The sequence below is a fragment of the Coregonus clupeaformis genome, unplaced genomic scaffold, assembly GCF_020615455.1.
Source record: "Coregonus clupeaformis isolate EN_2021a unplaced genomic scaffold, ASM2061545v1 scaf0385, whole genome shotgun sequence".
NCBI classification, from domain to species: Eukaryota; Metazoa; Chordata; class Actinopteri; order Salmoniformes; family Salmonidae; genus Coregonus; species Coregonus clupeaformis.
The window spans coordinates 371,100-397,389 of NW_025533840.1; the positions used below are offsets into that span (position 1 = coordinate 371,100).

The 26,290-nt window shown below is 43.7% G+C and overlaps 1 protein-coding gene and 3 non-coding genes across 6 annotated transcripts; 1 reads left to right on the forward strand and 3 right to left on the reverse strand.

Annotated features, from left to right (window-relative positions):
- The first annotated feature begins 2,700 nt into the window (after nucleotides 1–2,700).
- Nucleotides 2,701–18,945, forward strand: LOC121548256 (kinesin-like protein kif7). 3 transcript variants are annotated; one of them, XM_045215174.1, is made up of 20 exons: nucleotides 2,701–2,836; nucleotides 4,238–4,652; nucleotides 5,152–5,352; nucleotides 5,531–5,933; nucleotides 6,086–6,433; nucleotides 6,633–6,825; nucleotides 7,646–7,789; nucleotides 8,023–8,181; nucleotides 8,401–8,474; nucleotides 8,590–8,702; nucleotides 8,815–8,949; nucleotides 11,727–11,935; nucleotides 12,067–12,264; nucleotides 12,673–12,798; nucleotides 14,131–14,307; nucleotides 16,273–16,488; nucleotides 16,689–16,895; nucleotides 17,092–17,290; nucleotides 17,638–17,799; nucleotides 18,164–18,945. In XM_045215174.1, exons 2-20 carry the CDS (start codon nucleotides 4,325–4,327, stop codon nucleotides 18,553–18,555), a joined length of 3,984 nt encoding a protein of 1,327 aa, XP_045071109.1. In that variant the 5' UTR covers nucleotides 2,701–2,836; nucleotides 4,238–4,324; the 3' UTR covers nucleotides 18,556–18,945. The 3 variants fall into 3 exon arrangements, with proteins under 3 accessions (XP_045071109.1, XP_041715604.2, XP_045071108.1); XM_041859670.2 differs by having other exon boundaries at nucleotides 2,702–2,836; nucleotides 4,205–4,652; nucleotides 8,317–8,474; XM_045215173.1 differs by having other exon boundaries at nucleotides 2,702–2,836; nucleotides 8,317–8,474.
- A 2,304-nt stretch (nucleotides 18,946–21,249) lies between these two features.
- Nucleotides 21,250–21,322, reverse strand: trnar-acg. The gene has a single exon. It is a non-coding gene; the product is annotated as a tRNA-Arg (tRNA).
- Nucleotides 21,323–23,226: 1,904 nt separating this feature from the next.
- Nucleotides 23,227–23,299, reverse strand: trnar-acg. The gene has a single exon. It is a non-coding gene; the product is annotated as a tRNA-Arg (tRNA).
- A 2,320-nt stretch (nucleotides 23,300–25,619) lies between these two features.
- Nucleotides 25,620–25,692, reverse strand: trnar-acg. The gene has a single exon. It is a non-coding gene; the product is annotated as a tRNA-Arg (tRNA).
- Nucleotides 25,693–26,290: the final 598 nt, after the last annotated feature.

Below are 26,290 nucleotides of genomic sequence, written 5' to 3' on the forward strand. Positions count from 1 at the left end.
TGTATTGGTGGAAATTAGTTGTATTTATTGCATTTACAGTAGTTACTGGATGCAGAGAGAGATGGACAGATATGAAATGGAAGCCTAATGACACCAATTTGTAATAGCTTTTTTGTGGCTATGAATATGCATCACAGAGAGTAACAATGAGAGTGGGCGTTACCTTCAACTCTGAGATCAGTGTAGGATGTTTCCATGGTTACTACCATGGCAACCTTTACTAAAATACAGACATCGGCCTAGAACAAATCAGTATGGAATAGTCTGATTTCCATGGCCTTGAGGGTCATTGTTGGTGAAACTCGACAACCCTTTCACTGTGCTGTAGAAATGCATCTCTATGGAAAAGCGGCATGCTGTAGAAAGCTGGATAATTTGATGGTGCCTCTTAACTGAAATGGACAAACAACCAAAAGATAAAGATCTAACTGCTAAATGTTATAATAATCTCAGGCTATACTGCAGGAAAAATCATCTCCAAGGTCTTTTTGCAAAATTGAGTATTAAAATGGCCTGAAGTACAGTGAAAATATTGTGTTTTATACAGTGAATTTTGAAATTAATCCATAATAGATGATACAAAGCTGAACTCAATGTTGGAGAAATACCTTTGGGATCATTTTAGGAGTAGGCCTCCTCTGTCTACATTTTTCTTAGGTCATTAATTGTGCCATAGGGTTAGGTTGAGTGGGTTTGAGACGGCTCAGCAGCAATAGCCTACTGAAATGACTTTCCAAGCATAGATCCAATATTTCTGAGTTTCCAAATCAATTTCTTAAAGATCCAATGCAGCCACTTTTATCTCAATATCAAATCATTTCTGGGTAACAATTAAGAACCTTACTGTGATTGTTTTCAACTAAAATGGTCGAAACAAAAATTACTTCTAATAGCAAAGAGCAATTTCTCAAGCAATCATTTTGCAGACTGTCTGGGAGTGGTCTGAGTGTGAGGGGAAAGGTGAAAACTAGCTGTTGACTGCACTGGGCCTTTAATGAGCAAGGATATGATACTATACCCAAAACAAGACCTTTACATAAATTGATAGTGTTATTACTGGTTTATTTGTAATTTGCATTTATTTATTTGGGAAAGGTCATTTTTAACATGACTCCAGCTGGCTTTCTGCAGAAACATGACAAAACATGATCCATACAGTGCATTTGGAAAGTATTCAGACCTCTTGACTTTTTCTACATTTTGTTACGTTACAACCTTATTCTAAAAATTGATTATTTTTTTCCTCATCAATCTACACACAATAACCCATAATGACAAAGCAAAAACTGTTTTTTAGACATTTTCGCAAATGTATAAAATAAAAAAATACTGAAATATCACATTTACATAAGTATTCAGACCCTTTACTCAGTACTTTGTTGAAGCACCTTTGGCAGCGATTACAGCCTTGAGTCTTCTTGGGTATGACGCTACAAGCTTGGCACACCTGTATTTGGGGAGTTTCTCACATTCTTCTCTGCAGATCCTCTCAAGCTCTGTCAGGTTGGATGGGAAGCGTCGCTGCACAGCTATTGTCAGGTCTCTCCAGAGATGTTCGATCGGGTTCAGGTCCGAGAGTCCTTTAGGTGCCATTTGGCAAACTCCAAGCGGGCTTTCATGTACCTTTTACTGAGGAGTGGCTTCCGTCTGGCCACTCTACCATAAAGGCCTGATTGGTAGAGTGCTGCAGAGATGGTTGTCCTTCTGGAAGGTTCTCCCATCTCCACAGAGGACCTCTGGAGCTCTGTCAGAGTGACCCCGTTTGCACAGTTTGGCCGGGCGGCCAGCTCTCGGAAGAGTCTTGGTGGTTCCAAACTTCTTCCATTTAAGAATGATGGAGGACACCGTGTTCTTGGGGACCTTCAATGCTGAAGAAAACAGCATGACATCACCAACAAAGCCAGAACAAGCAGTAATCTGTCTCATAGCATCTTCAAAATTAAGTATGAATGAAATCAAAGACTGTGGCGTTTGCTGTGTAGTATCAATCATTTATCAATCAAAAGTGGACTCCAATCAAGTTGTAGAAAAATCCCAAGGATGATCAATGGAAACAGGATGCACCTGAGCTAAATTTCGAGTCTCATAGCAAACGGTCTGAATACTTATGTAAATAAGTAATTTCCGTTTTTTATTTGTAATAGATTTGCAAAAATTTCTAAAAACCTGTTTTCGCTTTGTCATTATGGGTTATTGCGTGTAGATTGATGAGGAAAATGTTGTATTTAATCTATTTTAGAATAAGGCTGTAACGTAACAAAATGTGGAAAAAGGGAAGGTGTCTGAATACTTTCTGAATGCACTTTATATTCAATCACATAGATAACATAATATAACCATGTGGATATTGCAATAATAATAATAATAATGAGACTATGATTAACCATGTTTTAATATTTAAGGATAAACTGCCAAATAATCTACTGCATATTTGCTAGAGTACTCTTATTTCTCCTGTTTTATTCAAATGTAAAACAACCGGAGAAGATTCAGAATCATAGTTTGTTTGAGAACAGTCTATGGATCATTGGACCAGAGCGATACAGTACTGCTACGACCAGACGTGACTTTTCATAGCAGGCTAGTAGAGGATTTTAACTAACCCTTTTCCTAACATAAACCTAATTATCCTAACCTGCTGCGTAAATTATCCCTGCTACGAAAAAGTCACTTCCGGTCATGGCTGGATACCCAAAGATGTGTTCTATCTGTGCTACCACATAGCTAGTGTCTACTGAATGACATCACTTCATCCAAACATTCCCACACTGTTCCTGCAACTCAAGTTTCTCTGCTGGAGGTTAATAGATTGGAAGATGAAAAGTTAACGTTTTCAGTAAGTGCAATATGTTATTTACGTATTAATTTAACACATTTGTTTTTGCATGCTTCATGTATGCACAAGAGGTACGCGATAACTCATTTGTGTGCAACAACAACAAAAAACGTTGTAGCTAACGTTAGCTAACTAACTAGCTAGCTAAAACTTTTTTGCCCAACCACTGCTAGCTAACGATGGCGTTCTGTGAAGATGCTCAACCAAACTAGCTATTTTGGCAACTAACGTTACGGTGTACATGTATGTATTTTGTTGTTCTCATAAAACAAGGTTAGCCAGCTAGTTATTTAGCAACAAAAGTTGCTTTCCTCGCTAGCTATCTAACTAGCTACCGAGGGCTATCATTAGATCTGGTCCATCGCGCGACGACAACGAATTGGCTGGTCATCTCCTAACGTCATCTTCAGTTGAATGAGTTATATTTTTGGCTGTAAATTACTTTTGTTTAGTGACTGGCATCAAGATACTACTGCCATAACTCACCAAAGTAAAGGTGTTGCCAGAGTGTTGGATAACGTTTTAATGTGGGTGGCATACTTTTAAGCACTTTGGTCCACTCTCATCCGTTGGATCTCCACTAGTGCGTGCGCACCCGACGCTAGTGGTCGAAAGTATTTTATTTTGGATAAATGGTACACTTTACACGCAGAGAAGGGTCAGAGAGGAAGATGCGAAGCGAGAGCTTTCACTCTCGCCAAAATATGTCAAAAAATAAGCCCAATGCGTTTGTATAGGCTTATTTTTTACCTAATCTTGTCGCCTACCTTCCCATTATTAGGGCGGAGACATGAGCATCTCGTCACTGGAAAAGTTCTCCAGTCAGCAGTCTGGCAACATCTTTACTTTTGGGTCTACTCTCTACAAATCATTGATTGGGTTCGTCTATGCAATGGAGACGCAATTGACCAGAGCTATGCTATCCTGTGTCTAGCTAAGCTAAAGCTAGCCTGCAGGCTGTGCGAGTTCCAACTCATAGTTTTTGTTTACTTGGCGGCCAAGACGTCAGACATCTTTTCCATGCTAATTAAAGTAATTAATGTATAAAAATCCCCAAAACAAATTCAGACTGATGACTAGCCAGTTACAGAAATTTACTAGATGCTTATTTTATTATGACCAGATAACAATGCCATCTATGCAGTTCCCATCATAGCATGGACTTCTCCTGAATGACAAACAGTTTGGCTTTGTCTATATAACTAGATAGAGCTAGGCCTATTTTATGTTATTTAACAATATATTTATTTGCCTCTTTCTACTAGCATTTTCTTTCTTTCACACATTTACTATCTTTCCAACATGGATCACATTGAATGTTATCATATTTTCTGTATGAGGATAATATTTTTTTTCTTTCTGTATGAGTGATGTTGGGTGTGGATATTTTGGCCTGTGTAGGATGTCCTGTCTAAGATGACTGAATTCACAAACCGGAGACCCTGAAGGGAGTCCTGGACCGCTGACTACTAGCCCAGCCTGCCAGCGATGTCTCCCAAAGTGCCTGGCCATGGCAGGGCGGAGGACACGGCGGTGCAGGTCGCTGTTCGAGTGCGCCCCCTGCTGCCCAAGGAGCTGCTGCACAGCCACGAGAGCTGCATGACGGCTGACCCTGAGCAGCGCAGGGTCACTCTGGGTCACGACCGACACTTCCACTGTGACTTCCTGTTTGAGGAGACCAGCTGCCAGGAGGAGGTGTACGCTGTGTGTGTCCAGCCCCTCATAGAGGCCTTCTTTCAGGGTTTCAATGCCACTGTCTTCGCCTATGGACAGACAGGCTCTGGCAAGACATACACTATCGGAGAGGCCAACATTTGTGAGTTTCTGGTTATTTCCCCACAACCTGCAATGTTTGGTGATTTCATCATTTTTGTTCTATGGCTTTTGATTCCCATCAGAGGAGATGTACTAACTTGTAGTGTAGTGGAGCGGAGAATAGATGCACGTCTTCTGGTGTGTGATATAGAAATGCTGATAGGCAGAGAGTTCACACCCATCCTGGAAGCCAACTGCACTTCCTACAATGCAGCTGCCACAGCCTGCGGGAACAGTCCATACCAGACAGGCTTGCCATCTGAGCTACTGGTGTGTGAGATGGCAAAGCTGTGTGGGTGGATTATGGTTATAACACAGAGCGTTTGTGTGTGATGAAGTTCTGTGGTGCATGTGTGTGTCAGAGGTACGTGTTCCTTCAATGAAAACAGTGCAAAGCTGCAGGCAATGATTTTATATACTGTACCTACATACTTAATTGTCCTCAGAGAGGTTACTAGGCTATACCATACAGGGTATATGAACCCAGTGTCTGTGTGTAGCTTCCTTTAGGGATGAGGAGCAGGGCATCATCCCCAGGGCTGTGGCTGAGGTCTTCAAGCTGCTGGATGAGAATGACCTTAGTGACTTCTCTGTCCGAGTGTCTTACCTGGAGGTGTACAAGGAGGACTTCAGGGACCTGCTGGAGGTGGAGACAGCCAGCAAGGACATCCACATCAGAGAGGATGACAAGGGCAACATTGGTATGGATGTTTTTTGTTATTATATATTTTTTTGTTTTTTCAACAAATATTTATTGCAAACAAGCATATCTTTGTTGTCAGGGATCTTTAAGTTCAACATGAGGGTAGGGAGTAGTCAAAGTCATGTGTGTTAGTGATTCATGTCTCTGTCTGTGCTCGTGTGTGCGCTTCTCTGCAGTGCTGTGCGGGGTGAAGGAGTGTGAGGTGGAGGGGCTGGACGAGGTGCTGAGCCTGCTGGAATCTGGCAACACGGCCAGACACACAGGCGCCACCCAGATGAACCCCCACTCCAGCCGCTCACACACCATCTTCAGCGTGCACATGGACCAGCGCCGCGGCGGCTCCCGGGCCCATGTTAACACCACCACGGGCACCGGGCCTCACGTCCTCTCCTCTAAGTTCCACTTTGTGGACCTAGCGGGGTCGGAGAGAATCCTCCGCACAGGGAACACAGGGGAGAGGCTGAAGGAGAGCATCCAGATCAACAGTGGCCTGCTGGCCCTGGGGAATGTCATAGGAGCCCTGGGAGACCCCAAAAGGAGAGGCACCCATATACCATACAGGGACTCCAAAATCACCAGGTATGTAGTCCTCTAACTAACATTTGGGGACTCATAAAATGGTGTGCAGGATATATATATATATATATATATATATATATTTTTTTTTAAGCAAATAATTTCCCCCCTATTGACATGTGTATTTAAGTCTGACATTTAAATTCTGTATTCAGGATCTTGAAAGATTCTCTGGGAGGAAACGCCAAGACGCTGATGATTGCCTGCATCAGCCCCTCCTCTGCGGACTTTGACGAGAGCCTGAACACACTGAACTACGCCAAGCGGGCCCGCAACATCCAGAACCGGGCCACGGTGAACTGCCGAGGAGAGCCGGACCGCGTGGAGGGGCTGGAGCAGCAGATCCGGGCTCTCCGCAGGGCCCTTGAGAACCGTCAACGCTCAGAGACCCGTATCATCGCCCGCTCCGACCCAGACAGGCGGTCGCGCCCCGGAGAGGGAGAGATCATCAGACTGCAAGCCCAGAGTGCCCACTACAGGACCTGTACTGACACTGCATACAGGTGAGATGAAACGCCCACAAACTGCTCTAATTTTCTTAATAATCACTGGCAATAAGTTCAGTAGTTGACTAGAAGTAATATAATCAGTTTCATAAACAAAGTGCACTTTATTGTGAGGACTGATGTGTGTGTGGGTGTTGTGTTTGGCTAAAGAGCTCAGGAGTAGTCTGAATATGTAAGTCTGTGTACCCATCCCCAGGTTGCTGCGTGAGCTGCAGGGTGAGGGGGCGCTGACTGCGGAGCAGGGCCTGAGGGTGAAGGACTGGCTGTGTTCTGTGGAGGAAGAACGGAGCGGCCTGACCACCGCCTCAGGACCTGACAGCGGCATCGAGAGCAGCTCCACCGAGGACACCGCCGCTCTGAGGAGGGGGAGGGCTGCCGTCAAGAACCAGGTCATACACAAATTAACAATCGCTACATCACTTACTACATATTCATAAAGCTCCTATTTATTTAAAGAAAATGTTTAACAAAATGTTAATCTTATCAACTAGAGGTTCATCCTAGGACTGAGCAATATATCGTATTTTAAGGTATACCGGTATGGATCCACATACTGGTATGGATTTTTACAATGCTGTCTATAGCGATATGTTAATACAGTGCTAAATAAATGAACATTTCTATAAAGTGGACTACTTCACTGTCAATGTTTTCCTAGTATGATTTGAGTTTAAAGCAGTCAGAATGGAGAAAGCCCATTAAAACCACTTAAAATGAATTTGTTGTCGTAACTCACCGAAGTAAAGATGTTGCCAGAGTGCTGGATAACCGTTTCCTCTGTGTGCACAGGGTGGTATACTTTTAAGCACTTTGGTCCACTCTCATCCGTCGGATCTCCATTAGTGCATGCGTACCCGATGCTAGTGGTCAAAAGTATTTTCTTTTGGATAAATGATACCCTGCACATGCAGAGAAGGTTCAGAGAGGAAGAGGTGAAGAGAGAGGTTTCACTGCTCATAAAACATATTTAGAATGTTTATTTTTCAGAAACATAAAATACTGTCAAATACTGCCATACCGTCAAGAATGAGAAAAATATTGTGATGTGATATTTTGGCCATATCACACAGCCCTAGTTCATCCTATCCTAAAAGCATTCAAACAACCTGATGGAGTTATGGTGGCAAGGCATCACTCATCTCACAGAACAATCCAGGAAGTGCTGTTGTGCTCTCTGACTCATACTGTATCTGTCATTGAACCCCACAGGAGGCAGAGACTGGTGGGGAGGAGTGGGGCCGTGAGAGGGAGGAGAGTGTGGCTCAGCTCCAGGGCCAGGTCCAGCAGCTGGAGAGAGAGAACACAGACTTCCTGGCTGCTCTGGAGGACGCCATGGAGCAGTACAAACAGCAGGTCAGAACTACAAAGCATTTTGATTTCTTGCTGACATTTTGGTGTTCAACATGACAGCACTGTAATCATCAAAGAATAAAAGCAAATACATTTCCAAATACATTTAGTCTATTTTCTTAGTGTCTGTCCTCACTTGCCTCCTAGATTTTAGTACCAGTCTCGGTAGATAATCATTGAGAAGATGATCAACATTGTTAATTGATTCAATGTTATATTCTCTCCCCCTCCCCTAGAGTGATAAGCTACAGGAGCAGCAGGACGTGATAGTGGAGCTGCAGTGTCTGCTCTCTGGGCCAGGTGTACTGGGGCTGGGATTACACCTGACACCACGCCCCCACACGGCCCCCCTGGGCTCCACACGCCACGCCCACAACGGACTCACCAACAAACGGGTAACTGACTGATCAGCACCTCTTAGTAGGGGAATGAAAACTGGCATGAAGTTCCACAGTCTCAACGTTAATCAGTAGTGTGTTCCACAGTGTATGTCGCTGTGTGCTATGAGAGTGTGACTGTGTTGGCTCTAGGTTGGTCCAGTGGACTGTGTGGAGAGCAGATCATTTGGTGACCAGGTCCAGTGTGGTTATGCTCAATCTTCTCATGACCACAAGGATCTAGGAGGGGGAGAGGTGAAGGACTCTGAGGAAGAGGACGCTTACGTCAACATGAGCCAAGACAGACGGAAGTATGGACAGAATATCACATCTTTATTTGAAACAGAGTGAGATCAAGCAGATTATATGATGCCCAAGCATCATTGACTGTCTAGGTTATTGATGGCTACTGTATGTATCTCTTAGACAGGTGAATCTGACTTGGACTAAGAGAGATGTCATGGGTGGATCAGCAGCTGTAGGGAGAGGTCTCCTGTCTCAGCTGCCTGCCTCTGAACAACTCTCCACCCGGCGACCATGTGAGTCCCACAGCAGGACAGAGCCTAATCAAATTCTAAATTAACTCATTCAAAGTTAACTCATGACTGTGGAAGCACTAACGTGTGTTTGCGTCCCCTTCTCTCTGTGCAGCCAACTCCAGTGTAGGGGAGAGCTCAGTGGGTCTGGGGTCAGAGTGGGGCCTGCTACAGGCCCAGCAGAAGATCAGAGAGCTGTCTGTCACTATCCGCATGAAGGAGGAGCTCATCAGAGAACTGGTCAAGACAGGTACATACAGTGCATTTGGAAAGTATTCAGACACCTTGACGTTAGTCTTATTCTAAAATTGATTACATTATTTATTTTCCTCATCAATCTACACACAATACCCCATAATGACAAAGCGAAAACAGTTTTTTTTGGCAAATGTGTGTATATATATATATATATATATATATATATATATACATACAGTGGGGGAAAAAAGTATTTAGTCAGCCACCAATTGTGCAAGTTCTCCCACTTAAAAAGATGAGAGAGGCCTGTAATTTTCATCATAGGTACACGTCAACTATGACAGACAAATTGAGGAAAAAAAATCCTGAAAATCACATTGTAGGATTTTTAATGAATTTATTTGCAAATTATGGTGGAAAATAAGTATTTGTTCACCTACAAACAAGCAAGATTTCTGGCTCTCACAGACCTGTAACTTCTTCTTTAAGAGGCTCCTCTGTCCTCCACTCGTTACCTATATTAATGGCACCTGTTTGAACTTGTTATCAGTATAAAAGACACCTGTCCACAACCTCAAACAGTCACACTCCAAACTGCACTATGGCCAAGACCAAAGAGCTGTCAAAGGACACCAGAAACAAAATTGTAGACCTGCACCAGGCTGGGAAGACTGAATCTGCAATAGGTAAGCAGCTTGGTTTGAAGAAATCAACTGTGGGAGCAATTATTAGGAAATGGAAGACATACAAGACCACTGATAATCTCCCTCGATCTGGGACTCCAAGCAAGATCTCACCCCGTGGGGTCAAAATGATCACAAGAACGGTGAGCAAAAATCCCAGAACCACACAGGGGGACCTAGTGAATGACCTGCAGAGAGCTGGGACCAAAGTAACAAAGCCTACCATCAGTAACACACTACGCCGCCAGGGACTCAAATCCTGCAGTGCAAGACGTGTCCCCCTGCTTAAGCCAGTACATGTCCAGGCCCGTCTGAAGTTTGCTAGAGTGCATTTGGATGATCCAGAAGAGGATTGGGAGAATGTCATATGGTCAGATGAAACCAAAATAGAACTTTTTGGTAAAAACTCAACTCGCCGTGTTTGGAGGACAAAGAATGCTGAGTTGCATCCAAAGAACACCATACCTACTGTGAAGCATGGGGGTGGAAACATCATGCTTTGGGGCTGTTTTTTCTGCAAAGGGACCAGGACGACTGATCCGTGTAAAGGAAAGAATGAATGGGGCCATGTATCGTGAGATTTTGAGTGAAAACCTCCTTCCATCAGCAAGGGCATTGAAGATGAAACGTGGCTGGGTCTTTCAGCATGACAATGATCCCAAACACACCGCCCGGGCAATGAAGGAGTGGCTTCGTAAGAAGCATTTCAAGGTCCTGGAGTGGCCTAGCCAGTCTCCAGATCTCAACCCCATAGAAAATCTTTGGAGGGAGTTGAAAGTCTGTGTTGCCCAGCGACAGCCCCAAAACATCACTGCTCTAGAGGAGATCTGCATGGAGGAATGGGCCAAAATACCAGCAACAGTGTGTGAAAACCTTGTGAAGACTTACAGAAAACATTTGACCTGTGTCATTGCCAACAAAGGGTATATAACAAAGTATTGAGAAACTTTTGTTATTGACCAAATACTTATTTTCCACCATAATTTGCAAATAAATTCATTAAAAATCCTACAATGTGATTCTCTGGATTTTTTTTCCTCATTTTGTCTGTCATAGTTGACGTGTGCCTATGATGAAAATTACAGGCCTCTCTCATCTTTTTAAGTGGGAGAACTTGCACAATTGGTGGCTGACTAAATACTTTTTTTCCCCACTGTATATATATATATATATAAAGACACCTAAATGACTCTCAGACCATGAGAAACAAGATTCTCTGGTCTGATGAAACCAATCTTGAACTCTTTGGCCTGAATGCCAAGTGTCACGTCTGGAGGAAACCTGGCACCATTCCTATGGTGAAGCATGGTGGGGGCAGCATCATGCTGTGGGGACGTTTTTCAGTGGCAGGGACTGGGAGACTAGTCAGGATCGAGGTGAAGATGAACGGAGCAAAGTACAGAAAGATACTTAAATAATAAAAATAATAATAATACTTGATGAAAACCTACTCCAGAGCTCTCAGGACATCAGACTGGGTCGAAGGGTCACCTTCCAACAGGACAACGACCCTAAGCACACAGCCAAGACAATGCAGTAGTGGCTTCGGGACAAGTCTCTGAATGTCCTTGAGTGGCCCAGCCAGAGCCCAGACTTGAACCCGATTGAACATCTCTGGAGAGACCTGAAAATAGATGTGCAGCGACGCTCCCCATCCAACCTGACAGAGCTTTAGAGGATCTGCAGAGAAGAATGGGAGAAACTCCCCAAATACAGGTGTGCCAAGCTTGTAGCGCCATTCCCAAGAAGACTCGATGCTGTAATCGCTGCCAAAGGTGCTTCAACAAAGTACTGAGTAAAGGGTCTGAATACTTATGTAAATGTAATATTTCAGTTTTTTATTTTTAATACATTTGCAAAAATTTCTAAAAACCTGTTTTTGCTTTGTCATTATGGGGTATTGTGTGTAGATTGATGCAGAGAAAAAAAACAATTTAATCCATTTTAGAATAAGGCTGTAACGTAACAAAATGTGGGAAAAGTAAATGGGTCTGAATACTTTCCGAAAGCACTGTACCCCTCTAAGACCTTTCCTTCCTGGCTTTCTATATGATGGCAATCACATGCCTGTTTTCTCCCCATAAACAATACGGAATGTACCATGGAGTGATGGGTCAGATGTTATCTTGCCTGTATGTTAATGTAGGTAAGGACGCCCAGGCTCTGAACAGGCAGTACAGCCGTAAGATCTCTGCCCTGGAGGGGGAGGCTGAGCAGGCCAGGCAGGAGGTCCAGGAGGCCCAGAGACAGCTTCAGGACCTGGAGAAACAGGAGAAGGAGACCAGCGGTGTCACTGACAGGACCAGGGCCCAGGAGTGTCGCAGGAAGATAGCTGCAGCACAGAGCAAAGTACAGGTCTGTCTGTCTGAGTCAGACTCCTACACTAGTGTCTGCTCATAGTGCATGTTTGTACTTGCCTGTGTCGGTTTGTTCATATATATATATATGTGTGTGTGCATGCGTGCGTCCGTGTGTGTGTGTGTTAGGTCCTGAGCCAGCGTCAGAGGGACACGGCGCGGCTGGCGTCGCTGTCTGCGCAGAGCGAGCGGCGTGTATCGGAGCTGGAGCGCAGCGTGCAGGGCATGAGGCAGCAGCAGGAGCAGCTGCAGAGACGTCTGCGGCACGAGAGCCAACAGAAACGACGCCTGGAGACGGAGATGCAGCGACGCACGCACAGAGTCAAGGTGTAGCCCAGGAGAATGTAGAATACCTGCTAAGAAAAAGAGTGGAGCAGGACAATGCTGTGGTTTTTACAGATTGGCATTTGTGACATCAAAAGTCTCCAGTGATCACGTGACATCAACACATGACTCATTTGCATTCATAGTGTATTCCATACACTCCACTGTGGCCTAAGTACAGAGTGGGCAGAATTCCAACATGTAACTAACACCTGAATTATGCACAGCACTATTTGAAGCAGCTATTTCCCCACATCAGTTATCTCAAATGAGAGAAGGACTAGGCAGTTGGATAGAAATGATATTGTTGCTAATAGAATATGATGCCTACCTATCTTGGTATCCCTATGTTTTTACTGACTCCTCCTTCCCTCCATCCCTCCCTCCTTCCATCCCTCCCTCCCTCCCCAGGAGCTGGAGATAAAGAATGAACAGCAGCAGAAGATCCTGAGAATAAAGACGGAGGAGATTGCTGCCTTCCAGAGACAGAGACGCAGCGGCAGCAACGGCTCTGTCATCTCACTGGAGGAGCAGCTGGTGGGACATGGGGCTTCTACAATGCTTATGAAGCATTTATATAGCACATATAAACAGTTGATGAAGTATTTATACACCAGTTAAACAATAGGCATAGAATCTAAAAAGCATTTATACAGTCATTTATACAGATGTTACATACAAACCATGTTCATTCACCTCTATGCAGTAGTTCTACACCATTTATAAAGTAATTCTACAGCCTTTTAAAGTATTTTTTTTACCATGTGGTTTTACACATGGTTTCCTCTATATACAGTATGAGCCAAGGACATAAACAACTAAAAACTAGCCTGGCCGGGAGATCAGCTGGCTACATATTTAGCCTGTCATCATGTTTGTTTTTTGTGCAATATGGGCTTTTTCCTTTGTTTCTCGTGAAAGCCAGTTTTCCAAAAGACATGTTTCAACATCCAAAGGCTTTATTTCCGTTGTTAAGAGTGAAAGATGAAAAATTCCTTGTATCTCCCAGAAACTATATGCAGCGGATTTTCCCTGTGTGTGGAGAGAGTCTCAAGTCTGTCATTCACTGATGTGCCTGGACAGGCCCAGAGCTCACACTGACACCATCCCTATGGTGAAGCATGGTGGTGGCAGCATCATGCTGTGGGGGTGTTTTTCAGCTCCAGGGACTGGGAGACTAGTCGGGATCGAGGGAAAGATGAACGGAGCAAAGTACAGAGAGATCCTGCTCTCAGGACCTCCGACTGGGGCGAAGGTTCACCTTCCAACTGGACACAAAACCTAAACATCCAAAGGCTTTATTTCCACTGTTAAGAGTGTAAGATGAAAAATGCCTCGTATCCCGCAGAAACTATATGCAGCTGATTTTCCCTTTGTGTTCTTATATCTCAGACTTTCACAGTGCACATTGAGTGGAGAGAGTCTCAAGTCTGTCATTCACTGATGTGCCTGGACAGGCCCAGAGCAATGACCCTCACGCTGACAGTCTCACACTGGACCAGCGTGACGTATAGCCACCATACTGAACTCTGAGAAAGAAGCCTGTTTTAGTGGGTCTCTTAGCATGGGCTTTTTAATGAAGAGAGTAAGAGACCTGGCACTCTATGTGATGGAGATAGGTGCGATATGGATCAATACACTGAGCGATGGGCAATCAGATTGTTTATTTCTCAGCTGCCGTCAGTTATAGATTTACAATGTTGTGAGACGTAGGTGTTTAATTATTTCTTGTTATTGAACGTTCTTCAGATGTGCCCCTTTGTGTGCAATGTGTGTTACTTCTGAAATATTTAGTTCCTTTGTACGGTACTACCGTGTTTCTTTATGGATCCAAATGAAGTGTGTCTGCATGTGTTCCCGTGTGAGCAGAAGATTGAGGAGCAGAAGCGCTGGCTGGATGAGGAGATGGAGAGTGTTCTGGAGCAGAGGAAAGGACTGGAGGACCTGGAGGGAGAGCTGACCAAGAGGGAACAGATCCTAGCTAAGAAGGAGGCCCTGTTGCAGGAGCGCAGTGGCCTGGAGACCAAGAGACTCCGCTCCAGTCAGGTACACACATTAAACAGGCCCCACTGCAGGAGTGTGACAGAGATTCCAGTTAGGTTGCCTACACACTCCCAAACACACACTCAAAGTGGCCCTACGGGTAAAGTGGTTTGCTGGGCTCATTTCACAGTCAATTTAATGATTTGCTGTACTTCTATTTGATAAATCGTTCATAAATCTAGTGTGGCCGAAAATATATATATATATATATATATATATATATATATATATATATATATATATATATATATATATATATATATATATACAGGTAAAAGTCAGTAAATTAGAATATTTTGAAAAACTTGATTTATTTCAGTAATTGCATTCAAAAGGTGTAACTTGTACATTATATTTATTCATTGCACACAGACTGATGCATTCAAATGTTTATTTCATTTAATTTTGATGATTTGAAGTGGCAACAAATGAAAATCCAAAATTCCGTGTGTCACAAAATTAGAATATTGTGTAAGGGTTACATTTTGAAGACACCTGGTGCCACAAACTAATCAGCTGATTAACTCAAAACACCTGCAAAGGGCTTTAAATGGTCTCTCAGTCCAGTTCTGAAGCCTACACAAACATGGGGAAGACTTCCAGATTTGACAGCTGTCCAAAAGGCGACCATCGACACATTGCACAAGGAGGGAAAGACACAAAAGGTTATTGCAGAAGAGGCTGGCTGTTCTCAGAGCTCTGTGTCCAAACACATTAATAGAGAGGCAAAGGGAAGGAAAAACTGTGGTCAGAAAAAAGTGTACAAGCGATAGGGATCACCGCGCCTAGTCAAGATTGTGAAAAAAAACCCATTCAAAAATGTGGGGGAGATTCACAAGGAGTGGACAGCTGCTGGAGTCAGGGCTTCAAGATCCACCACCAAGAGACGCTTGAAAGACATGGGTTTCAACTGCCGCATACCTCGTGTCAAGCCACTGTTGACCAAGAAACAGCGCGAAAAGCGTCTCACCTGGGCTAAGGGAAAAAAGAGCTGGACTGCTGCTGAGTGGTCTAAAGTCATGTTTTTCTGACGAAAGCAAATTTTGCATTTCCTTTGGAAATCGAGGTCCCAGAGTCTGGAGGAAGACAGGAGAGGCACAGGATCCACGTTGCCTGAAGTCTAGTGTAAAGTTTCCACCATCAGTGATGGTTTGGGGTGCCATGTCATCTGCTGGTGTCGGTCCACTCTGTTTCCTGAGATCCAGGGTCAACGCAGCCGTCTACCAGCAAGTTTTAGAGCACTTCATGCTTCCTGCTGCTGACCTGCTCTATGGAGATGGAGATTTCAGGTTCCAACAGGACTTGGCGCCTGCACACAGCGCAAAATCTACCCGTGCCTGGTTTACGGACCATGGTATTTCTGTTCTAAATTGGCCAGCCAACTCCCTGACCTTAGCCCCATAGAAAATCTGTGGGGTATTGTGAAAAAGGAAGATGCAGAATGCCAGACCCAACAACGCAGAAGAGTTGAAGGCCACTATCAGAGCAACCTGGGCTCTCATAACACCTGAGCAGTGCCAGAAACTCATCGACTCCATGCCACGCCGCATTAATGCAGTAATTGAGGCAAAAGGAGCTCCAACCAAGTATTGAGTATTGTACATGCTCATATTTTTCATTTTCATACTTTTCAGTTGGCCAACATTTCTAAAAAATCCCTTTTTTGTATTAGCCTTAAGTAATATTCTAATTTTGTGACACACGGAATTTTGGATTTTCATTTGTTGCCACTTCAAATCATCAAAATTAAATGAAATAAACATTTGAATGCATCAGTCTGTGTGCAATGAATAAATATAATGTACAAGTTACACCTTTTGAATGCAATTACTGAAATAAATCAAGTTTTTCAAAATATTCTAATTTACTGACTTTTACCTGTATATATATATATATATATATATATATATATATATATATTATATGTGTCTTTCCTTCAACTGTAGTATATCTCTTCTCTCCACGTAGGCCCTCAGTAAGGACCTGGTGACGCTGTCTGGCCGTATCGAGTCTCTGGAGAGGGAGCTGAGTGAGAGGAACGGCCTGCTCCGCAGCAGCAGTGCCCAGGACTCCCAGCAGATCCGCCAGGAGATCAACAACCTGCGCCTGGAGAAGGACACACTGCTCAAACAGAGGGTGGAGCTGGATGACAAGCTACGGCAGGGCAGCCTGCTCTCACCAGAGGTCAGAGACTCCACAGGCTTACAGAAGCTTCTAACACTGCCCCAACACTTCTTTATACACGTAGTATTTGTAGTTTCTGTAGTTTGGTGTGTTAGGCGCGGAGTGTCAATGCTGTCGGTGCCCCTGTAGTTTGGTATATTGTCTGTGCCTGTATTTCCCCCCCATTTCAACCCCTGTGGTTCTCTTTGTTCTGTCCCCAGGAGGAGCGGACTGTGTTCCAGCTGGACGAGGCCATCGAGGCTCTGGATGCGGCTATAGAGTATAAGAACGAGGCCATAACCCAGAGACAGAGGCAGCTGAGGGCCTCTGCCAGCATGCTCTCCCAATGGGAGATGAACCTCATGGCCAAACTCAGCTACCTGTCTGCCTCAGAGACCCGTGCGCTGCTCTGCAAGTACTTTGACAAGGTCTGTCTGTGTGGCCCTCTTCCTTGCTGTTGTGGTTTTCACTGTCGGCTCAAATACAGTGCCGCATAGCCTATGAGTACACAGCAAATCTCCATTATGATTAAAAGCAGCATGGAAATGGAGTGAGAGAGAAAGATGGGGAATGTAAATTGTAAAATTGCAGCTGACTGACTGATAATGTTAATTGTGTGTGTAGGTGGTGTCGCTGCGTGAGGAGGAGCGTAAGCTGCAGCTGGCCCTGGCAGATCTGGAGATGCGTGGTGAGGAGCAGCAGCAGCTGGTGCAGTGGCTGGAGAACGCTCTGGACCGCACGCAGCTCGACACGGACCGCAGGCTCACACAGCAGCAGAAGGAGCATGAGAGGAGTGTACAGCTACTGCTGCAGCAGTGCCGAGGTGGGCCTCACACAAATAAATACACACACCTGTAGGATTTAGGTAGAACATGTCAAAATATATACAACATTTTTTGTTTTCAACAAAGTCACATTTGCCATTATTGCTCCACCTCAAGACAACAAAATGAGTCACAGGCACAACTACGCGTTTCTCTATTTATTTATTTATTTTTACATAATGGATTTTTCCAATTGTGTTTATTTTTTCTCCATTCAGTTTGCATGTCTTTACCCCCATTCAATCCTCCCACACACTCCGTATGATAACAGCCACCAGGCCCATTATCTGCAGTGCAATGTTCCTCAGGTATTGTTGTGGTCCCCCTAATGTTTACTTCCCTACAGAGCAAATTGACGAGGGCCTGGCAGGGAGGCAGAGGCAGTACGAAGGCTGGATCCATAACCTCCGTAAAGAGCTCAACCACTACAAGGCTGCCAACCTGGAACTGAGCAACAGGCTTAGGGAGCTGTGTGGCAACGCCAGCCAACCCATGGAGCAGGGAAAGGGTACTGTATGGCTCATTTTGGATAGGGGCATACTATTGTCATTTTTTTCAAAGCGCCATAGTCAGTGGGTAAGGTACATTAATGTAACATAATGTTGGTATAATAAGATAACAGAAGGTATGGGTATCAAAAAACGTAATCCAGTCTCTGACTTCTGTTAAAAGAATCCTCATCTGCTCAAATACTCAAGACATATGCTCGCTCTCTCTGATTTTTTTTTGTAAAATGCACATCTGTCAGGGTATAATAAGTATTGAAGATTTAGTGTTTGTGACTGAGTATTCTGTCTCTGTCCTAGTCTGTCCTGTTCAGTGCTGGGCTGTGAGGCATGTGAATATTTAGTACTTTGTATGTTGCGTTGCAGTTCCGGTCTTTGAGGGAAGAACAGCAGGCAGTGGCAGTGTGGAGAGGCTGAGCCGAGGCCCAGATGACAGCCGTAGGGGAGGGCCAGGGGAGCCAGAGAGACCAACCAGATCCCGGGAGGAAATAAGGGAGCTGGTCAACGCCCCTCTCCCTGCCACATGGAGGCGCTCCTCCCTCCCCACCGAGGACCCCTGCGGCATGGAGGAGCTACAGCAGCGGGTGGCCGTGGAGACGTCTGTAAACCGGGTGGTTCAGACAGGCACGGGGCCTTGGAGTGGGACAACATCTCTGCCATTTTCCAAATCACGCAGAGAGTCCCGCCGATCCAGCCTCAACACCGGACCACTGATCTCAAATAATTCCATAATTGATGTGAGGAAAAATCCTGTTTAAATGCACAAGGACCTCATGGCAGAATCAAGTTTAAATGTCAAAGGACTTAATGGCAGGATCCTGTTTAAAATGCAACAGAATCAAGTTAAATTCAACGTGTGTCAAAATAGGCTTGTTTTCATACTGTTACAATTATGTGTTTGTTTTATAACCGGTAAGTATCTTTTGTATTCATCTGTTCTTATTTTTTTATATTTGTAGTTTTATAAATAAATGTTGGAAGAATGCTCTTCATTTTTTATATCAAGCACTTTTCTTTTCCACCATGTAATTCATCTCCGCTTGTACAATAATAGACGTCGTCATCAAAAACAGGTTATACTGTTCACTGTTGCTATTTTGTCATCAATACCCATTTCTGTATTTGAAATAAAATAAGATTCTTGCTTCTGTAATCTCTGACTGACTAATATGTTGTAAAGGCATAATATAAAACATATTGAAAGTTGTGGTTTGGTGGCTCAGATGCTATCTTAAATGCATAATGCCATACATTTGGACATCAATCAAATGTATTTTATAAAGCCCTTTTTACATCAGCAGTAGTCACAAGTGCTATACAGATACCCAGCTTAAAACCCCAAAGAGCAAGCATTGCAGATGCAGAAGCACAGTGGCTAGGGAAAAACTCCCTAGAAGGGCAGAACCTAGAGAGGAACCAGGCTCTGAGGGGTGGCCAGTCATAGAATTAGAAAACTAGAATGGGCATGAAACTTAATGTGATGGGATAAAGATCAACCATTTTGGTCAGGGAGTTGGTGAACCATGGTTTGACAGTGCTGTGATCAAATATTGTGTAAAATAATGAATTTGAATAATTTATCTGCAGTGTATGTTTGTTAGTGAGCTAGCCAGACAGTTTTAGAGGATTGATTCCATACATCTTTCAATTAACTGCAAACATTACATTCAAACAATGAAGTCAATCCGCAGCCATACACTGGCTGAAATCAGTTGATTACCAGTTGTAAATGCAACAAGTACTGATATTGTATCATATAATAGCACTCACGGCTTTCCAAAAAAACGAAAATGTAGACATTTATGGTCTGTTTACATATACACTACATGACCAACAGTATGTGGACACCTGCTCATCGAACATCTCATTCTAAAATCATGGGCATTAGTCTGGAGTTGGTCCCCCGTTTGCTGCTATAACAGCCTCCACTCTTCTGGGATGGCTAGATGTTGGAACATTGCTGCAGGGACTTGCTTCCATTCAGCCACGAGCATTAGTGAGGTTGGGCGATGAGGTTGGGCGATTAGGTCTGGCTCACAGTCAGTATTCCAATTCATCCCAAAGGTGTTCGATGGGGTTGAGGTCAGGGCTCTGTGCAGGCCAGTCAAGTTCTTCCACACTGATATCGACAAACCATTTCTGTATGGACCTCGCTTTGTGCACGGGGGCATTGTCATGCTGAAACAGGAAAGGGCCTTCCCCAAACTGTTGCCACAAAGTTGGAAGCACAGAATCGTCTAGAATGTCATTGTATGCTGTAGCGTTAAGATTTCCCTTCACTGGAACTAAGGGGCCTAGCCCGGACCATGAAAAACAGCCCCAGACCATTATGTCTCCTCCACCAAAGTTGGGGCAGGTGGCGTTCTCCTGGCATCGGCCAAACCCAGATTTGTCCGTCTGACTGCCAGATGGTGAAGCCTGATTCATCACTCCAGAGAACACGTTTAAACTGCTCCAGAGTTCAATGGCGGAAAGCTTTACACCACTCAAGCCGATGCTTGGCATTGCGCATGGTGATCTTAGGCTTATGTGCGTCTGCTCAACCATGGAAACCCATTTCATTAAGCTCCCGACAAACAGTTATTGTGCTGACGTTGCTTCCAGAGGCAGTTTGAAACTTGGAATTGAGTGTTGCAACTGAGGACATGATTTATACGCACTTCAGCAGTCGCCGGTCCCATTCTGTGAGTTTGGGTGGCCTACCACTTTGCGGCTGAGCTGTTGTTGCTCTAAGACGTTTCCACTTAACAATAACAGCACTTACAGTTGACAGGGGCAGCTCGAGCAGGGCAGAAATTTTACAAACTGACTTGTTGGAAAGGTGGCATCCTATAATGGTACCACGTTGAAAGTCACTGAGCTCTTCAGTAGGGCCATTCTATTGCCAGTGTTTGTCTATGGAGATTGCATGGCTGTGTGCTCCATTGTATACACCTGTCAGCAATGGGTGTGGCTGAATAGCCAAATCCACTAATTTGAAGAGGTGTCCACATACTTCTGTATATATAGTGTATTTTAGAGGCTATTTATACAGAAAATTGGTATATAAGCTATTTATAATTATGACTATCTTAGGTTGACAATAATTATATTACACAATTTCTGATATATCACATGCCTTTTATTTTCCTGCATAAGTAAAATCAGGATTATGCCTCTACTGCCATTCATTCCAATTAGACTGGTTTCACCACATTCTGGAACTTTGAGGATTTATGACATAGCCCCTTTAGTAATTAAATAGGCTCTCTATGTGGCCAGTCCTCTTATGGCTGTGCGGGGTGGAGATTATAAGAAGAATACACTGTACACAGATAGGACAGACTGACCCTATGCCCCCGCACATAGTCTATAAATGTGTTCTGCTGCTACAGAGGGCACACAATGATTTATAATACTGATCCAACGATCCTGGATAAGACATTGATCAATTTAAGGGGTGAAAAAAAGAACGAGCTTGCCAGGAGTCGAACCTAGAATCTTCTGATCCGTAGTCAGACGCGTTATCCATTGCGCCACAAGCCCGCTTCTGGTAAAACACTCCAAAATAGCTATTTTGTAATTGGTCAATTCCTGGTAACTTCTTGGTAGTGAAATTGTATGTGATTGGCTGGAATAAAGCTAGCAGCATGGTCAATCCAGTGTATGCAATAGCCATAGTGCGTTTACTGAGATGCGGCCTCTGCAGACGTCAGGGCATTCATACCTCTTGCACTTCGTTGAGCAGAGCAGATCTGTGAAGGACGTTGTCAAGGAAGAGTTTGTGTATATAGAGGACGTACCGCCCCCACCTACCGTCAACCAATCATCTCATTGCGGAGCTATATGGAGCCCTCAGCATTGTTACAAAATTTGAGAGGCTGTGTGGTACAGACAGAGCTCGATTTGCAACCTGGTCTCGGAGCATTTCGTATTATTCTGTACGTAAATACGAGACACTCCATTTAGTATGCTATGTTACATTTCGTATGGTATGTATTAATTTGTGGATATCAATCACCCAATTCGTATGATATATTACGAATTTGCAAAATGTACAATATGTTTAGAATTTGCTAAACATATGATATGTTACAAATTCTAGCTAGCTGGCTAATGTTAGCTAGGCTAGGGTTTAGGGTTAAGGTTAGGAGTTAGGTTTTTTTTAAATTTTTATTTCACCTTTATTTAACCAGGTAAGCCAGTTGAGAACAAGTTCTCATTGACAACTGCGACCTGGCCAAGATAAAGCAAAGCAGTGCGATAAAAACAACAACACAGAGTTACATATGGGGTAAACAAAACATAAAGTCAAAAATACAACAGAAAATATATATACAGTGTGTGCGAATGTAGTAAGTTATGGAGGTAAGGCAATAAATAAATAGGCCATAGTGCAAAAATAGTTACAATTTCGTAATTAACACTGGAATGATAGATGTGCAAAAGATGATGTGCAAATAGAGATACTGGGGTGCAAATGAGCAAAATAAATAACATGTATGGGGATGAGGTAGTTGGGTGGGCTAATTTCAGAATGGCTGTGTACAGTTGCAGTGATCGGTAAGCTGCTCTGACAACTGACGCTTAAAGTTAGGTTAAAGGGTTAAGGTTAGGGTTAGATACAAGGGTTAAGGTTAGGGGAAGGGTTAGCTAACATGCTAAGTAGTTGCAAAGTAGCTAAAAAGTAGTAATTAGTTGAACATTTGCTAAAGTTGCCTGTTACGAGATTTGAACTCGCAACTTTTGGGTTGGTAGACGTTCGCATTACACGGCCATCCACCCTCCTTTCGTTTTTTGTTGGCCTCTGCAGAAGTCTGGGCATTCATTCTTCTTGGGCTTCATGGAGCAGAGCAGAGCTGTTGTGAAGAAAGTTGTCAAGGAAGTGAGTTTGTGTTTATACAGGACCTCCCGCCACCTACTGTCAACCAATCATGTAAATGCGGAGCTATATGGAGCCCTCCACATTGTTACAAAATTTGGGAGGAGCAATGCGATGTGGTATAGAGCTCAATTTGGCTTCTGCGTGCCTCCGGAGGCTCCGATTTGCATCACACCTTCCATATGGCGCCTCCGACCACATTTTCAGATCAAGCATAAATTGGCTCTTAAAGTTACTGTCTGTGTTGATAACCGGGCACCCCCATAACAAATCACCCACCTCCTAGTTAAATATCGACAATGTTCTGAACGTTTTATCTCACTCAGTACAGCAACCCGGGCCCGATTTGGGGTTGGTGACTGTGTTATGAATAGCCTGGGTGATGATAACAAAGACTGTGGAATAAAGCTAACGTTAGCTACTGTAGCTAGCTAACGTTACTTAGCTTCACATATCCCTCTCTTGGTGATAACAATGCAGTTTATTTTTATTTGGATGAACTGAATAGACCACATCATGTGAGAATCTCGTTTTGGGATGTGGACGGATGGAGCAAGAAGAAAATGAACGAGCTTGCCAGGAGTCGAACCTAGAATCTTCTGATCCGTAGTCAGACGCGTTATCCATTGCGCCACAAGCCCGCTGCTCATAAATGTTGCCAAAAAAGCGATTTTTTTATTGGTCAATTCTTGGTAGTGAAAAAGCTAGCAGCATGGTTAATCCAGCGTCTGCAATAGTGTTAGAAATTGCGTAATTCAAATCTGGTATTGGAATAAGAATCAAGAGATCTTCAATCCAAGCTAAATTTATTATATGCAAAATGTATGTATGATAAGTATGTTGGTTCGTATACAGGCTCACTGAAATACCACGCAGGGCAGACAGAGAACTGATCCATTGGTACAGGTTCTTCCTCAAATACTCTGACAGAGAGAGAGTTCCCACCTCTCTGCTGGCCAATCAGAGTAGAGACTGAGCGTGGTTTAGACTTACTCAGCCAATCCGTTGGCGCACGGGCTGGTCCCAGACCCTTGGCGCATCCCTGTTGCCAGGTGTCTAGTTGTTTTCATCACAACCTGTGGAGTTAGCACCCAAAAGACACCATTCCACTGTACTGTACTATGAGTACCTAGTTCAAGGACGGTTCACAGACAACGGTTCACAGACAACAACGAGGCAGTGTTCGTATCTGTAAGAAATACAAGTCTTATCTGTCCTTCCCCCTAACGTTCCTTACATGAATCACAGCCTGTTATGTGAAACAATTTATATCAGTATAGTACAAACCTATGCTTATCATTAATGCATTCCTTCTAAGCTATTCATCACATACAGATCCAATTATTAGAAAATAGAACCCCACAATAGCCATACAGCGTTTACTGAGATGCGGCCTCTGCAGAAGTCAGGACATTCATACTTCGTGGAGCAGAGCTGTTGTGAAGGAAGTTGGCAAGGAAGGGAGTTTGTGTTTACAGGACGTACCGCCCCCACCTACCGTCAACCAATAATCTCATTGCGGACCTATATGGAGCCCTCAGAATTGTTACAAAATTTGGGAGGTCATTTGGTACAGAGTCAGACAGAGCTCGATTTGCAACCTGGTCTCAGAGCATTTTGTATTACTCTGTAACTAAATCCGAAGACGCTCCATTTAGTATGATATGTTATGTTTCGTATGGTATGTATTAATTTGTGGATGTCCAATACCCAATTCGTATGATATATTACGAATTTGCTAAATGTACAATATGTTTCGAATTTGCTAAACATATGATATGTTACGAATTCTAGCTAGGTGGCTAACATTAGCTAGCTGGCTAATGTTAGCTAGGCTAGGATTTAGGGTTAATGTTAGAGTTAAGTTTAGGTGTTAGGTTAAAGGGTTAAGGTTTGGGTTAGCTAAAAGGGTTAAGTTTAGGGTTATGGGGAAGGATTTGCTAACATGCTAAGTAGTTGCAAAGTAGCTAAAAAGTAGTAATTAGTTGAAAAGTTGCTAATTAGCTAAAATGCTAAAGTTGTCATTATGAGATTTGAACTCAAAACCTTTGGGTTGTTAGACATTCGCATTACATGACCAACCACCCTCCTTTTGTTTTTGCCTTGGCCTCTGAAGAAGTTAGGGCATTCATACTTCTTGGGCTTCATGGAGCAGAGCTGTTGTGAAAGAAGTTGTCAAAGAAGTGAGTTTGTGTTTGTACACCTACCATCAACCAATCATATAAATGCAGAGCTATATGGAGCCCTCCACATTGTTACAAAATTTGGGAGGCGCAAAGCAATGCTGTATGGAGCTCAATTTGGCCTCTGCGATTGCATCACACCATCCATATGGCGCCTCCGCCCACAGGATCAAGCATAAATTGGCTCTTAATGTTTCTGTCTGTGTTGCTAACCGGACACCCCCCTCCTACTGAAACATCGACTATGTTCTGAACATTTTATCGCACTCAGTACAGCAGCCCTGGCCCGGTTTTGGGACACTACTGTGTTTTGAACAGCCTGCGTGATGATAACGAAAAGCTAGCTATTATTTACATTTAGCATACACTCTTATCCAGAGCAACTTACAGTTAGTGAGTGCATACATAATTTTTTTAGACTGCCCCCCCCCCCGTGGGAATCGAACCCACACCCCTGGCGTTGCAAACGCCATGCTCTACCAACTGAGCTACATCCCTGCCGCCAGTCCCTCCCCTACCCTGGGCCAATTGTGCGCCGCCCCATGGGTCTCCCGGTCACGGCCGGCTACGACAGAGCCTGGATTCCAACCAGGATCTCTAGTGGCACAGCTAGCACTGCGATGCAGTGCTTTAGACCACTTAGCTTCACATATGCCTCTCTGGTGATAACAATGTATATTTTCTGCTGAGCCTTTTAATTTGGACGAACTGAATAGACATCACATCATGTGAAAATCTCGTTTTGGGATTTGGATGGATGGAGCAAAAATAAAATGAACGAGCTTGCCAGGAGTCGAACCTAGAATCTTCTGATCCGTAGTCAGACGCGTTATCCATTGCGCCACAAGCCCGCTTCTGATTAAAATGTCCGCCATTGCTCTTTTATCATTGGTTTATTCCTTGTAACTTCTTGTAGTGAAATCGTCTGTGATTGGCTTGTGCGTAATTTCTTCGGAGGCGGACAGCATATAGCCACATACATAATACTTTGCATATTCCCTTATTCTGTCAGCGGCGTACTAACTCAGCTCAACCTTACTTATTGCTGTTTAGGTATTAGATGGATATGGTAATGAAGGAGGGCTTATACCTGTTCAGCTTACATGTGGGTACCCTATAGCAGGGGTACTGAGGTACTATTCGAGAAGCTCCGGTCACACACATCTCCTAGGTGGCAAAGGTCCGGATGGATAATGTAATTTATTGGTGTAGTAACAAACCCCCAGCACCAGTTTTAAAGCTAATTTCCCACAATTCTACACATTTTGCATGTGACATAGATTTTTTTTGCTGTTTTAAAGCTAATTTCCTGCAATTCTATGCGTTCTTCCATGTCTTATGTGTGTTTATATGATACCAGGGGTCGAAGCCCAAACGAGTAAAAAAAAAAAAGGTTTTTGGTTGTTTGTTTTTTCGGGTCTGTATTGACCCCGTTCTTGGTCCGGATCC